The sequence below is a fragment of the Trachemys scripta genome, chromosome 3 (assembly GCF_013100865.1).
Source record: "Trachemys scripta elegans isolate TJP31775 chromosome 3, CAS_Tse_1.0, whole genome shotgun sequence".
Lineage (NCBI taxonomy): Eukaryota > Metazoa > Chordata > Testudines > Emydidae > Trachemys > Trachemys scripta.
Genome location: NC_048300.1, coordinates 6,879,634 through 6,891,642, shown reverse-complemented (window position 1 = coordinate 6,891,642; position 12,009 = coordinate 6,879,634). Strand labels below are relative to the sequence as shown.

Genomic DNA, 12,009 nt, shown 5'->3' with positions numbered 1-12,009 from the left:
TGAGCCCAAGAAAACAGCACCCGCGTGGTACCTAGGCCTCATGCTTCTGTCTCTCGCTCTGATCACTAGATGATACTGCCTCTCCGTGCCACGTGTTCAGGTAACAGGGTATTTTCAGCTCTAATGTACGCTGTCGCATTTCATGGATAACGTGACTTTTTTTAATTTCCTCCACAGTTTATTTATGATGAAATCGTTTCTTGGTAAGTGTATCCAGCTGTCACTTTCTGATTATATTGCAGGAGCTGAAAAATCAGGGTTAATGAGAGCGGGGAAAACTAAAGTTCTGCAGAGCAATTCAGGCACCAATTTCCTGCTCAGCAGGAAACCCCATTAGCAGGTGGACTGGCATCACTCATTTTCTAAGCTAGGGAGGAATGCCCAGGAGAGGTTCATTCAGAGCATCCCCTGATGCAAGGAGGCAGTGGTGTCGGTCTGCACCCTCTGTCCACCCACATACACTCCCCCAGAGGGCAGTGGTGTCTATGTGGGCAGACTGGCAATACAGCATGGCCCTTAGTCAGAGATTTGCTGCCAGGGTGAGGTCAGAGCGACTGGGAAGGGGCAGTGAAAGCCAGAGGAGAAATGCCATGAAACATGAGCATTAGAAAGGTCTTCCAAAATGTCTTCCCTGAGTTTGTCCAAACGTTGGAACTTTTAAAAAGAAATTGAATGGTAGAACAGTATCTTTGTAATGGTGGTGTTAAAAATAAAATGACCTGAGATAGCATTAAAGGGGCACTGTCCAGTTAAAAATCATATATTAAAATGAATGCATTTCCCTGTGTTATTAATAACACTGCAGTTTAGTAATGGTGAAAATAGAAAAATCTAATTTACTTCAGCTGTTTACTCTGTTTGCTGCCTGTCTCTCAGATCAGACAATGACATTAGTCAGTTTAACTTTTGCTCATAGTCAGTTAAACTTCATTTTCAGGTTTTCTATAATGTTTGGGTTACAAATGTTGCAGGGAGTTGGGGGGGGTTAATTTGTTCCCCCCGGGATGTTTACTTTTAATTTGAGACATTTCCACAGTTTGGCAGAGGGTTTTTTTTTTTTTTTAAACTAAAATTAAATTTGAGGGCAAATTAGACATAACTGCTTCCTTTTAATGAAATACATCAACGGGGAAGCAGAGCGCTGGACTGTCCGAAACAAGGGAAATGAATTAATATGGTCAGTGCTAAAGCTGAGAGATCAAAAAGCCACAGCTCGACTTAAAAGAAAATGAACAATGAGTCTGATTGTGTAGGACTGTGGTGATGCTTATTGCTGGAGCTAGTTGTTTGTCACAGTAAATGTAAGGGTCTGGTTAGAGGGGCGGGGGGAAAACTCCATAGTGAGAAGTATCAAAAGCCATGGGCTGTCTAATTTTAATACAAATGTCCTTTATTTTGTAGTAGAAACTGCTACAAAAATCATTTCATAACATTTAACTCGCCGTTTAAACCATGCAAAGTTGCTTGTCCAGTGCCTGCCAGCTCAGCTGCAGCCACAGCCTGGAGAGAGAGCTGGAAGGAACTGGTGCGACCTCTGGTTCCGTCTCTTCTCAGCAGCAGGAGCGCTCTTAAACCAGCTCTGGGGGCTCCATGAGCCTGATTGGCCATTTGCTTTGCACCGTGTGTTAACATTCACCTTGTGCAAAGTGGGCACAAAATATCTCCACCCGCTCCACTGCACCCCATGCCCCAGGCTGCCCTTCCCAAAATGTCCAAGTTGCTTAGTGGCTGCACAACTACATTATATTTTTTTCAGTTGACTTTTGATTTTTTTGCCAAGCAGGATCAGAGTAGGAGTTAGAATCCCGGTGCTTTGTGTGCCGCTTTCTGTGTATGCAGTACAATGCCCAGTGGGTTGAACATTTCCATGTGGGTTTACTGAATGACTAAAGCAGGGAGTGCCGTCGGGCACAGGTGACCTCTCTCTGCTCTCCTGTGATTTGTCCCTCATCTGCCTTTGTTTGCAGGTGGGAGTCCCTCGTCCTAGTACTGATGTACTTCATTTACATCCTGATCATGAAGTAAGTCAAATATGCCCTTGGCCTGTTTAAAATGCAGTCTGCAGAGGTAATTCCAGAGCAGAAAGAGGCAGAGCGGGGTTTCTGTAATGCCATCTAGCCCAGGTGCTTCTCTAGCTCTAATGTTTGAGTACCTGGCAATCTTTGATGTATTTATCCTCACAACACCCCTGTGAAGTAGGCCGGTGCTATTATCTTTATAGTGTATCGGTGGGGAAACCAAGGCACAGAATGACCAAGTGACTTGCTCGTGGTCACACAGAAAATATGCGGAGGGTCAGAGAATTAAACCCAAGTCTCAGGAGTGTCAGGCTAGTTCCCTGACCCCTATACCATCCATCTTTTGACCAAGAGGCTGATTCCACTGACATGGCGGATGGTGTAACAGAATTACAATCTGTATTTGTTTTAGCATCCAGGACACTTTTTACACATTCTGTTTTATGGACTGTCATGTTTGAGGACACAGAGATTGTTTTGCGTGTAACTAAGCTACAGCTGTCCTATTCTAAGGCTAGATTTCTTTAAAACCAGCGGGCCTTCCTTGCCCTCTAGAATGCTATAGTTTGGTCCTACGTGGTCTGGCTCAAGAAAAGAAGGGCAGTTGAGAAAGCTGCATATAGGGAACAGAGATACAACAGGCGTTTGTTTTCTTTGCATAGGTTTAATTCCTCCATACATCACTGCTTTGAAAGGAAGACAAAAAACGCTGCAAATATGGTGAACGGATTAGCAAATAACACAGAAATGGATGATAACAGCAATTGTGATGCCACCGTGGTATTACTAAAGAAAGGTAACTGTTCCAGTAAGTCACGCTGCTTGTTTGCATCATTCTGAATAATTCTCACACACGTTTGCTAGTAATTGAGCTACCTGGAATGATTCTGTACTGTCAGGGATTGAGATGAAAGTGAATATAGAAGAACTGGCCCGTTTGTAACCCACACCACCAGATGGCAGTGTAGTTACAGTGGATGCAGGTCCTTTTCCAGTTGTGTGCATCCCATCCTTGGAGAACCCCTTCCCTGAAACTTCTTAGTTTAGGATTCCCTTCCTTGGGGCAGTGTGCACAGAGAGATGCTCCCAGAGAAGAGTGAGAACACATCTACAAATGATGCAGTTCAGGATTCCATACGGAGCTCTAATTACAGTCGTCATCCAGACAGTGAGCACCATAGAAACCGAGCATATGCGGAAACACAGCAGCAGGAAAACAGCTCGAGTTTTTCCGCTACCCCCAGTTAAAGTAAGGAAGTGGTGACTCATGCACTTCCTTTCCTGAGCTAGAACTGATTTGCAGTTAGGGAGCTATGCATGTGTGCTTGCCACTGCTGCAAACTAGGGTTTTCCTTGTAGTAGACAGCTGTTTCTTCCAGCTAAAATTACTGCTCTGGATCAAGAATTTGAACCGCTGCTGCTCTTCTCAGTCAGTTCCTCAGCTGGTGTAAACTGGCATTAATTTCAATGGAGCTACACCAATTTACAGCAGCTGAGGGTCTGGCCCATTACGTTTGCAAACCTCTGCATGGACCCTCTCATTTCAGATCAGGGTTTGTCTACATGGGAGATATTTCCAGTTATCCCAGTATAATTATACTGCAATAGTTATACCAGAATGACCCCTTCTGTGGTCACTCTTATTCTGGAATTAGAGTGGCTTTTTTTTTTTTTTTTTTTTTTTTTGCCTTAATTTAAACATCTTCCATATTGACATTAGCTTAAACTGGAAAAAGACCATTCTAATATAGGGTTGCCAGGCGTCCAGTTTTCAACCGGAATGCCCGGTCGAAAAGGGACGCTGGCGGCTCCAGTCAGCACTGCTGACTGGGCCGTTAAAAGTCCGGTTGGCGGCCACAGGTCGGAATCCCCTACTGCACCCTAACTCCCTCCAAGAGCCCGCATCCCAAACCCTCTGCCCCAGGTTGGAACCCCCTCCCACACCCAACCCCCAACCCCAGCCCTGAGCCCTCAGCCTGAGTCCCTTCCCGACCTAACCCCTGCCCCAGCCCTGAGCCTGCTCCAGCACTCCAAACCCCTTGCCCCCAGTCTGGAGCCCCCTCATCCCCAGCCCCACCCCGGAGCCAGTACCCCCAGCTGGAGCCCTCACCCCTCCCACACCCCAACCCCCTGCCCCAGCCCAGTGAAAGTGAGTGAGGGTGGGGGAGAGTGAGTGACGGAGGGAGGGGGGGCTGGAGTGAGTGGGGGCAGGGCCTCAGAGAAGGAGCAGGGCCTCAGAGCAGGGAAGGGGGTGGGGCAAGGGTATTCAGTTTTGTGCAATTAGAAAGTTGGCAACCCTACTGTAATACCAAAATAAGGATGTCTACAGGGAGAGTTACAGTGGTACAACTATAGTGCTTTAAATTCACACCCTACCTTATACTAATGTAACTCCCCTTGTGTAGACAAGCTCTTTGAAGGGCTTATTTCAGTTTAATTTAAACCTGTTCTCAGTTGATTTAAACTAAACAAAAAAAAGCCATTAGTTGCACCAGTTTAACAAAATCAGTTTAAATTCACACTTTAGGTTAAACTGGTGCCACTTTCTCTTGTAGACGAGGCCTGTATAGTGTCTGAAACCATCCTGATTTGTGTGTCTTAATGACAAAGGGAGGTCTCAGGGCAGAAAACCACTACCTCGTGCCTTGTCTATGTTTAATAGTTTTGACACTTAATTATGCCGGTATACTTAAAGCAGCAAAAATACAGGGTGGCTGGTCGCTTTTAAGAGGAGACGGGGCTGAGGCCCCACCTGTGCCAGGATCAGCTCACCTCCTCAGGTGGGGAATAGTCCATGAGGAAGTAATGTGGCTGTGTGATTAGCTCAGGCTAGGCTGGGGACATAAGGGAGGAAAGACCGATTCCTGGCTAGTCTCTGGGGAAGGAAAGTTGTGTGGGAGCCAAACACTCCAGCTAGGCAGGGCTGAGAAAACCACTCAGGACGCTGGCCTGAGAAAGCTAGACTGGCTCCTGGAGGGAATAATAAGGGTCTGTTTGATTATAAGCCAGCTCTGGGAAGGAGGGCTAGGGGCTCCTTACTCAAGGAGAGAGGAGAATGAGGGTATGTCTATATACCACCCAGGCCATGCTGCGGGTCATTTATCCCAGTGTAGAGCAATGCTAGCCCATCAGGGGCCCTAAGCAAGAATATTTTTGCCCCGTCCCCAAACACACAACACATACTAAAAAAGTAAATAAAGGGCCCCCCCTTGAGCTGCTCGGGGCCCTAAGCAATTGCTTAGTCTGCTTATGCCCACCCAGCGCTAGGTCTGCCTGAGAGCCAGAGGTTGGAGCAGAAAGGAGGGAGAAGGCAGGCCGGGCCTTGTGTCTGCTCCAGCTGCTCAGGGAGCAGGATCTTAGCGTATGCACAAGGTACCTCGGGCGGACTCATCACCGAATTTGATCAGCTGGTTGGATCATTAGCTTCCCTGGCTTGGGCTGTGTACTGAGCAGGATGAGACAGTCCCTCAGGGAGGAGGGGCAGGGCCCAGCTGAGGTCTGGACGGAAGAGACTTTATTTTTCAGTGTATTTGGACTCAAAGTAGAACCCCAGCAAGGGACTTTTGTCTTCCGTCTTTGGACTGTGTGGCGTTCTTAAGGGACCCTAAACAAAAGGGGAAATTGTGGTATGGTATTGCAGAGCCCTCTGTTTTCCCACTGGCCCAGCACGCACACATACAGGCCATGAGGGGGCGCAAAGGAGACAACTGATCCTGTTACATACTGGTATAAAAGTGCTTATGCCAATATATTTTATTCTGGTTTGAGGAAGTGAAATAAGCAATACAAGCATATAATTGTGTCTGCGCTGTGGCCTTAACCATCATAGCTCTGTCTGCAGAAAATCACACCCCTTACTGACATAGGCCAGAAAAAAAATTAAGCGTAGACCAGGCCTTAGTCATTCAGGTAGCTGACATCAGGGTTACTAACACAAATCAGAGAGTTTCGGTTATGGATTCGTTTACGCACACTTCTTTACAAATAATTCCTTTTTGCATGACATTTCTCGTGTCTGGATAGCTTTTTTGTTTTGAAACTTTGTGGTTACTCGGAGAAGTCATTTGAGAGAAGAGATGTTTCTTCACTTTTTGAAAACCGTTTCAAAGTTTATCTGGCAATTGGCCACTAGTAGCCAAGAAATGACTGACAGTAAATCTCCAGTGTTGTTTCACACGCTAATCTGAAGTATTAGCTCGCACACCACACTGTTTTTACCAGTTTAGACAGGAAACTCTTTGGGGCAGGAACTGTGTTTTTGTTCTGTGTTTGTAAAGTGCCTAGCACTGGGGGGCGCTGTTTCATGACTAGGGCTCCTAGGTGCGCCAATAATACAAATAATACATCATACGCTGGACTGCAATTCTATTGCAAGGGTCTCGGGTTTCTAGTCACTTTCTCAGCCTCTGCTTTTCTGGACACACTGAAATAAGAGAGTCATTCTGTATTTTGAACTGTGAAATCTTATTGGATCATTTTGATTAATGCCCGAGTTCTGCCCGAAAATCGAAAGCCCCGTGGGTCTGCTGTGTTTCCCGCGAGCGCCATTCTTGAAATACAGATTTGACAAAAGTTTCAAGCGACAACAGTTCCGTCATTTTGGTTTATACTAGCATAAAAACAACATCTTCTCCCACTTCAGTAAAAACAAAGCGAATACCCAGGCAAAATGTTTCCTTGATGAGTTAAGGCTGAGAATATATTGTTCTTTGTGGCAATACGGATAAAACAACAATAATAATAGTTATTAATTGTGGCCAGAACCCCACTGTGCTAGGATCTGTGCAAACACAGAAGCGCACTGCCCAAGGATACAAGAACCTGCATTGAGTTTCCCCTATTGCGCCGCAGATACACAGCAAAAGCTACCTGCCCCAATACATGATGAAATGGTGGGTGAGGATTATATCCTCGTGCACGTAAAGATTAGGCTCTTGGAATCAATGCAGCCACTACCATAGGCCTAAGCACCAGATGGCATCTACTGCCCTGGGACATCTGCTCTTTGGTGTGTAATCATTGTGTGTAGGAAGTGTGTGATAAATTCTTGAGAGTAGGTTAGATTTTGCAATGAAAAGCCTCAATGGTGGGCCAAGTGAGAGATTTATTTCAAAATCCGGTTGCTCAAGGACAGAAATGAATGAGAGAAGAGGCCCTTTTGATGCCAGTGTCTGAAGCTGAGTGTCTCACCCTGGGCCCACGAATCTTTATGGTTCACTGAATTCAACCTTTTGAGAACCATGTAGTGTGGGGTGGGAGATAGAGGTCATCTTTCCTGGGCCACTCTTCCCAAATGGTTCCTAAGCTTCTGGGGGCTAGGGTGCTGAGAGGAAAGGGTCACTCTCTTATGCGGTGGCTTGCAGAGTGGAAAAAAAGATGGAAAACCTGTTGCTCTAATGCAAAGCTGACTGTTCGGGCTGCTAGCTTTGAAAAGAGGGAGGATTGTAGAACTCTCTCATTCTGAGAGGGGCCACTGGATCAGCAAGCAAGGTACCTCACCCCTTTCTCTGTTAATTCTCTGCAGGGAATTTCCGTCGTAAAGCCTCGGTGATCATGGTGGACGAGCTGCTGTCTGCCTACCCACACCAGCTTTCCTTCTCTGAGGCTGGGCTCCGGATAATGATCACCAGCCATTTCCCTCCCAAAACCCGTCTCTCCATGGCCAGTCGCATGTTGATCAACGAGGTACGTGTTACTCCCTGCTCCTCAGCCCGAGTCCGTGTCCATCCTGAACTCTACTGCCACAGCAGTCTTCAGACTGAAGGGAGACTGACTGACAGGCATGTCTGTGCTCTGATGGAGTTTCTCATCTTCCTCACCCCTGTCCAAGTGTGCTGCTAAGCCATCCCTTGACACTATTCCCTGATGAGATACCAGAAGAGAATGCTTTTTCTACACAATGTACCAGATCACACTAAATGGCAGAAGAGTTCCATTTCCCTCCCCACAGCCGCCCCCAGGAGAAGATGCTCCCAGACATTGGTCTTATTCTGATCTCACTTATGCTGATTCTACAAACACTGTAATTCCACTGACTTCAGTAGACTGGATTAGTATATGGCCCGTGCTTTCAGTGTCAATCTGTTTTAGATTCCCGTATACTCGGTCCTTCATTTACCGAAATGATAGTATTTGTGTCCGATCCGCAGCAGGTGTAGATGTCAAATTTACACCAGTTGAGGATCTGGCTCCATATTTTTGAAAACCTGCTTTTACAAAATTCTTCAGATCTCTCCTTATTTTTGTTATCATCTCTTTTTCACCAAGACTTTGTAACTCTGTTTCCAGAGGCAAAGGCTGATAAACAGCAGAGCCTACACCAATGGGGAATCGGAAGTGGCTATCAAAATTCCTATCAAGCACGCCCTGGAGAACGGGACAGGCCCCAGCAACTCCACTGAAAGGGGCGTGAATGGGACCCGAAGAGACGAGGACATGGCTGAGGCTGGAAATGAGACCGAGAATGAGGACAATGAGAACAACGAGAATGATGAGGAAGAGGAGGAAGAGGAGAATGATAATGATGGACCTTACACTCCTTTTGACCTACCCTGTAAGAAGCTCCTGGGCTTTCCTTGTTTCAGTATAACTCTGAAAACACCAAACAGCATGACAGTTACATTTGAAATTCTAGGTGCTTCTCTGATAACCCCATTACAGTTTAATTCCTCATCACTGCTGAAATGGGATTGTGTCCATCTAGTTTAAATAGATAAGGCCCCTTCCCCTCTGATGGAAATAACAATAGAGTGGAATGTGACAGAACCCAACCAGGCTGCTGTAATTGCTGCAGACGTCTAAGACTTGTCTGGACTAGGAAAAAACGGTGTGTTCTTATCTGGGTTATCTAAAACCTGGTAACAACACATGGTGAAAGCCTACTGAAGACAAGGCAGTGGTATTATTAACAGGTGTTAACAGGTCAACATAAACACCTTTAAAAACTACACACTGCCTTGTCTTCAGTAGGATTTTTCCTCATGTTAGGTTCAATCCTAGTGAAGACAAGGCAGTGTGTCGTTTTAACAGGTGATAGCAGGTTAAAAGTATAGGGGAGCCTAGGGCCTACATCTACCTCGACATGTTAACCCCCTTTTATACTAGTTCACTAACATGAGGGAAGAACAAACCTTTATTCCTAGTGTAGATGCACCCACGATGAGCTCCGTAGTCCGCCTGGACTGCACAAACAGAACCGTTGCATTTTATCATCACTTTGCACTGGTATAAACAACTACACAAGATGCAGGACAATAGTGAACCAGACATCAGGGCCTAGTTCTCAACTGCACCAAGCCCCCTTTACGCTCCTCTGGCTGTATAAAGGGGCATTCAAGTGTGTGTGAATATGGTTTACTCCTATTTTATGTCCCCATTTATACTTCCAGAGAGATATAAGGGGGTCTTAGTGCAAATGAGCTTTTGGCCCATTATGTTCAATATCCTGAAGTCTTGAGAGTCATTTATACCACTCCGGCAGTGTAGATGGGCCTTAAGTGGGCACATCTGGGGTTTATTTTCCAGTCTTGGTCTCTTGTTCCCCACTTTGACATCTTCCCAGGGCTGCCAACATCCTAGTGTCACCTCATGATGCAGTGCTGCCCTGTTACTGTGCCTTTACCAGCATGCAGTAACACTGTGTGGGTGCAGAAGTTACATCAGTTCCACCCTTTACCATCCTAGTACTAGGTGTGCCAGCTCGGGATTGGCCCTTTGAAAACTGGGATGAATTCCATAAATCTGTGATGAGTGACAACCCTAGGCACACACAGACCTGGAGTGCTGCAAATTAGCCAGCATACTCAGCCCCTATAAGGGACTGCTCCTGCCAGATACAGAGTGGTTTCACAGCAAGTCCTTTTCCAGGGCTACTCACCCAGAAAGCCGAGCTGTAGTAGGAGGGTGGTGCTTAAGCAGGGGGAAATGAAGGCTCTAAGAATGCTATCAGAAGGCTCTGTGAGCCAGGGCACTAGATCAGATCCCTCCTTAAAACTCTCTTCTTCTGAGATACTGTGATACAAAATACTTGACAGCAGCTAGGCAGCTGATGTGCTATGACCATGGCTTATCCCAGTAATCGGGATCGTCTCAGTCCCCTTGCATCTCCCTGCCCCTTGTCTTATCCTCAGCTTGTATGTTCTTGGGCAAGGACTGCCTCTTTGTTATGTGTTTGCTGGGGGCTCAGCAGCTCTCGCTGTGAGCACAATACACGGAATAAACCCTGCTCGGGATTAAAGCAGAGAGGATGGGGCAGAGATGTATGGTTGTCCCCTTTTGTTTTTGGCAGCTGGCAAAATGGAAATCCTGAAGTGGCTGTTCACCTGGCCACTAAGCTTCCTTCTGCACTTCACAGTGCCCAACTGCAACAAGCCCTACTGGGAAAAATGGTTCATGGTCACCTTTGCTTCCTCTACCCTCTGGATTGCAGCCTTATCCTACGTGATGGTGTGGATGGTACGTATCGAGCCGGGTGGGGAGCTGACTCGGGGCTGGGTCCAGAGTCTGTTGAGGTCAATGCCTTTCCATCAGCATCAGTTCCCATTTATACTACAGCCCCTTTATGTGGGGGGTTCCAATGCTGGCTCCATTGAAGTCAGGGCAAAACTCCCATTGATGTCACTGGGGCCAGAATTTTGCCCCAAGTTTTTAATTTGGGTGTAAATTCCATTTACACACAATTTAAGGCCACGTTACCACCAGAATAGTGTAGACCGGCCTTAGTGCAAATGAGAATCAGGCTCTTTAATTGCTTTCTCTCTCTTTCTCCATGGAGTAAGCAGGTTTGAAAGGCAGGGCTGACAAACGCTACAGCCCAGCCCCTGCGCATGGTAAGCCATGAAACTCAGCCTTTTGCTGCATTACTTCTCTACTCAATAGGAACTACTTAATCTATTTCTATCTTGTTATTTAAAAGGTGGTTGGGGATCAATAAAATGAACAGAAGCCATCCAAATGTAATTGGCTTATTCTCTGCAATTACAGTGCCGTGTGCTTGTTAGTTCATTAAGCTGCTGCAAGCCTCATTAGACAATTGGGTAGGTGATAACATCTCTGTAGCCCCAGTTATAATAATGCCAGCAATGCAGCATGCATCATGCTTCCTTTCCAATCCCAGCTGTCTTGAGGAAAAACCAGACAGTCATGGGGTGCAGAGAAGGTTTGGGGGAACTTGGAATAGAGCTTATGCACTTGTGACTGAGCATCTGAGCATTTGACCACTTATTCTAATTTTAGATCTACAGAAATACATCTAATCTATTTCTAAAGAACTGAACAGGCCTTCTTCACTTGAGATCAGAAATTAGAGAAAATCTTCCAGTCCATGCACAGTTAACTCCTGTACTGAATACAAAATTAAGGTCAGGGTTTTCTCTCAGAGCCAAGCCAAAATCTTGCGAAAGAAATTTTAAAGAGAGCCTTAATTCCCTAAACAGGAAATGGAGAGTGACTAGTCTCCCCCGTCCCCCCAAATGTTCATTTGAGAGAATGAACTGTTTTTAAGAACGAGTACCTGTCCAAGCTTTCCAAAGCTGGAATACCAGAAGACACGGGATCTCTGGGTTGCTTATAACATATGGTTCAAATTTGTTAGACTACATTTTAGAGAGCATGGAAATCAAGTATTATCCTGAACTGAACTTTTTTATGTCCCTCCTTGCAGGCAGATATGACCGCTAGTGTAACTTGATAAGTTCTGTGTTAAGCAAGAGCTTTCAACGTTCCAAAATGCATAGTGATTCAAGAACACTAATAGATTGTAACATGCATACCGAAATATGATTAGCAGTATCTCCTTTGTGTTAAGTTGCCTGCACTGACTTGAGGCTATACCCCTGAATACAATATGCTTATGATATAATTATTTAACTATTATTTGTATTATAGTAATGCCTAATGGCTCTAATTCATAGATTTTAAGGCCAGAAGGGGCCATCATGATCATCTAGACTGACCTGCACATCGCAACCCACAGAACCTTGCCCACCCACTC

The 12,009-nt window shown here is 45.8% G+C and overlaps 1 protein-coding gene across 2 annotated transcripts in view; it reads left to right on the top strand.

Annotated features, from left to right (window-relative positions):
* SLC24A3 (solute carrier family 24 member 3) overlaps nucleotides 1-12,009 on the top strand; it is a 331,311-nt gene that overhangs the window by 290,039 nt on the left and 29,263 nt on the right. Inside the window, exons 8-13 of one of the 2 annotated variants that reach the window (XM_034764053.1) lie at nucleotides 178-203; nucleotides 1,968-2,021; nucleotides 2,681-2,814; nucleotides 7,543-7,703; nucleotides 8,307-8,571; nucleotides 10,306-10,472. In XM_034764053.1, the coding sequence (XP_034619944.1) occupies nucleotides 178-203; nucleotides 1,968-2,021; nucleotides 2,681-2,814; nucleotides 7,543-7,703; nucleotides 8,307-8,571; nucleotides 10,306-10,472 (807 nt within the window). Of the gene's footprint in view, nucleotides 1-177; nucleotides 204-1,967; nucleotides 2,022-2,680; nucleotides 2,827-7,542; nucleotides 7,704-8,306; nucleotides 8,572-10,305; nucleotides 10,473-12,009 lie in introns of both variants that reach the window. The other variant, XM_034764052.1, reaches the window with a different exon arrangement.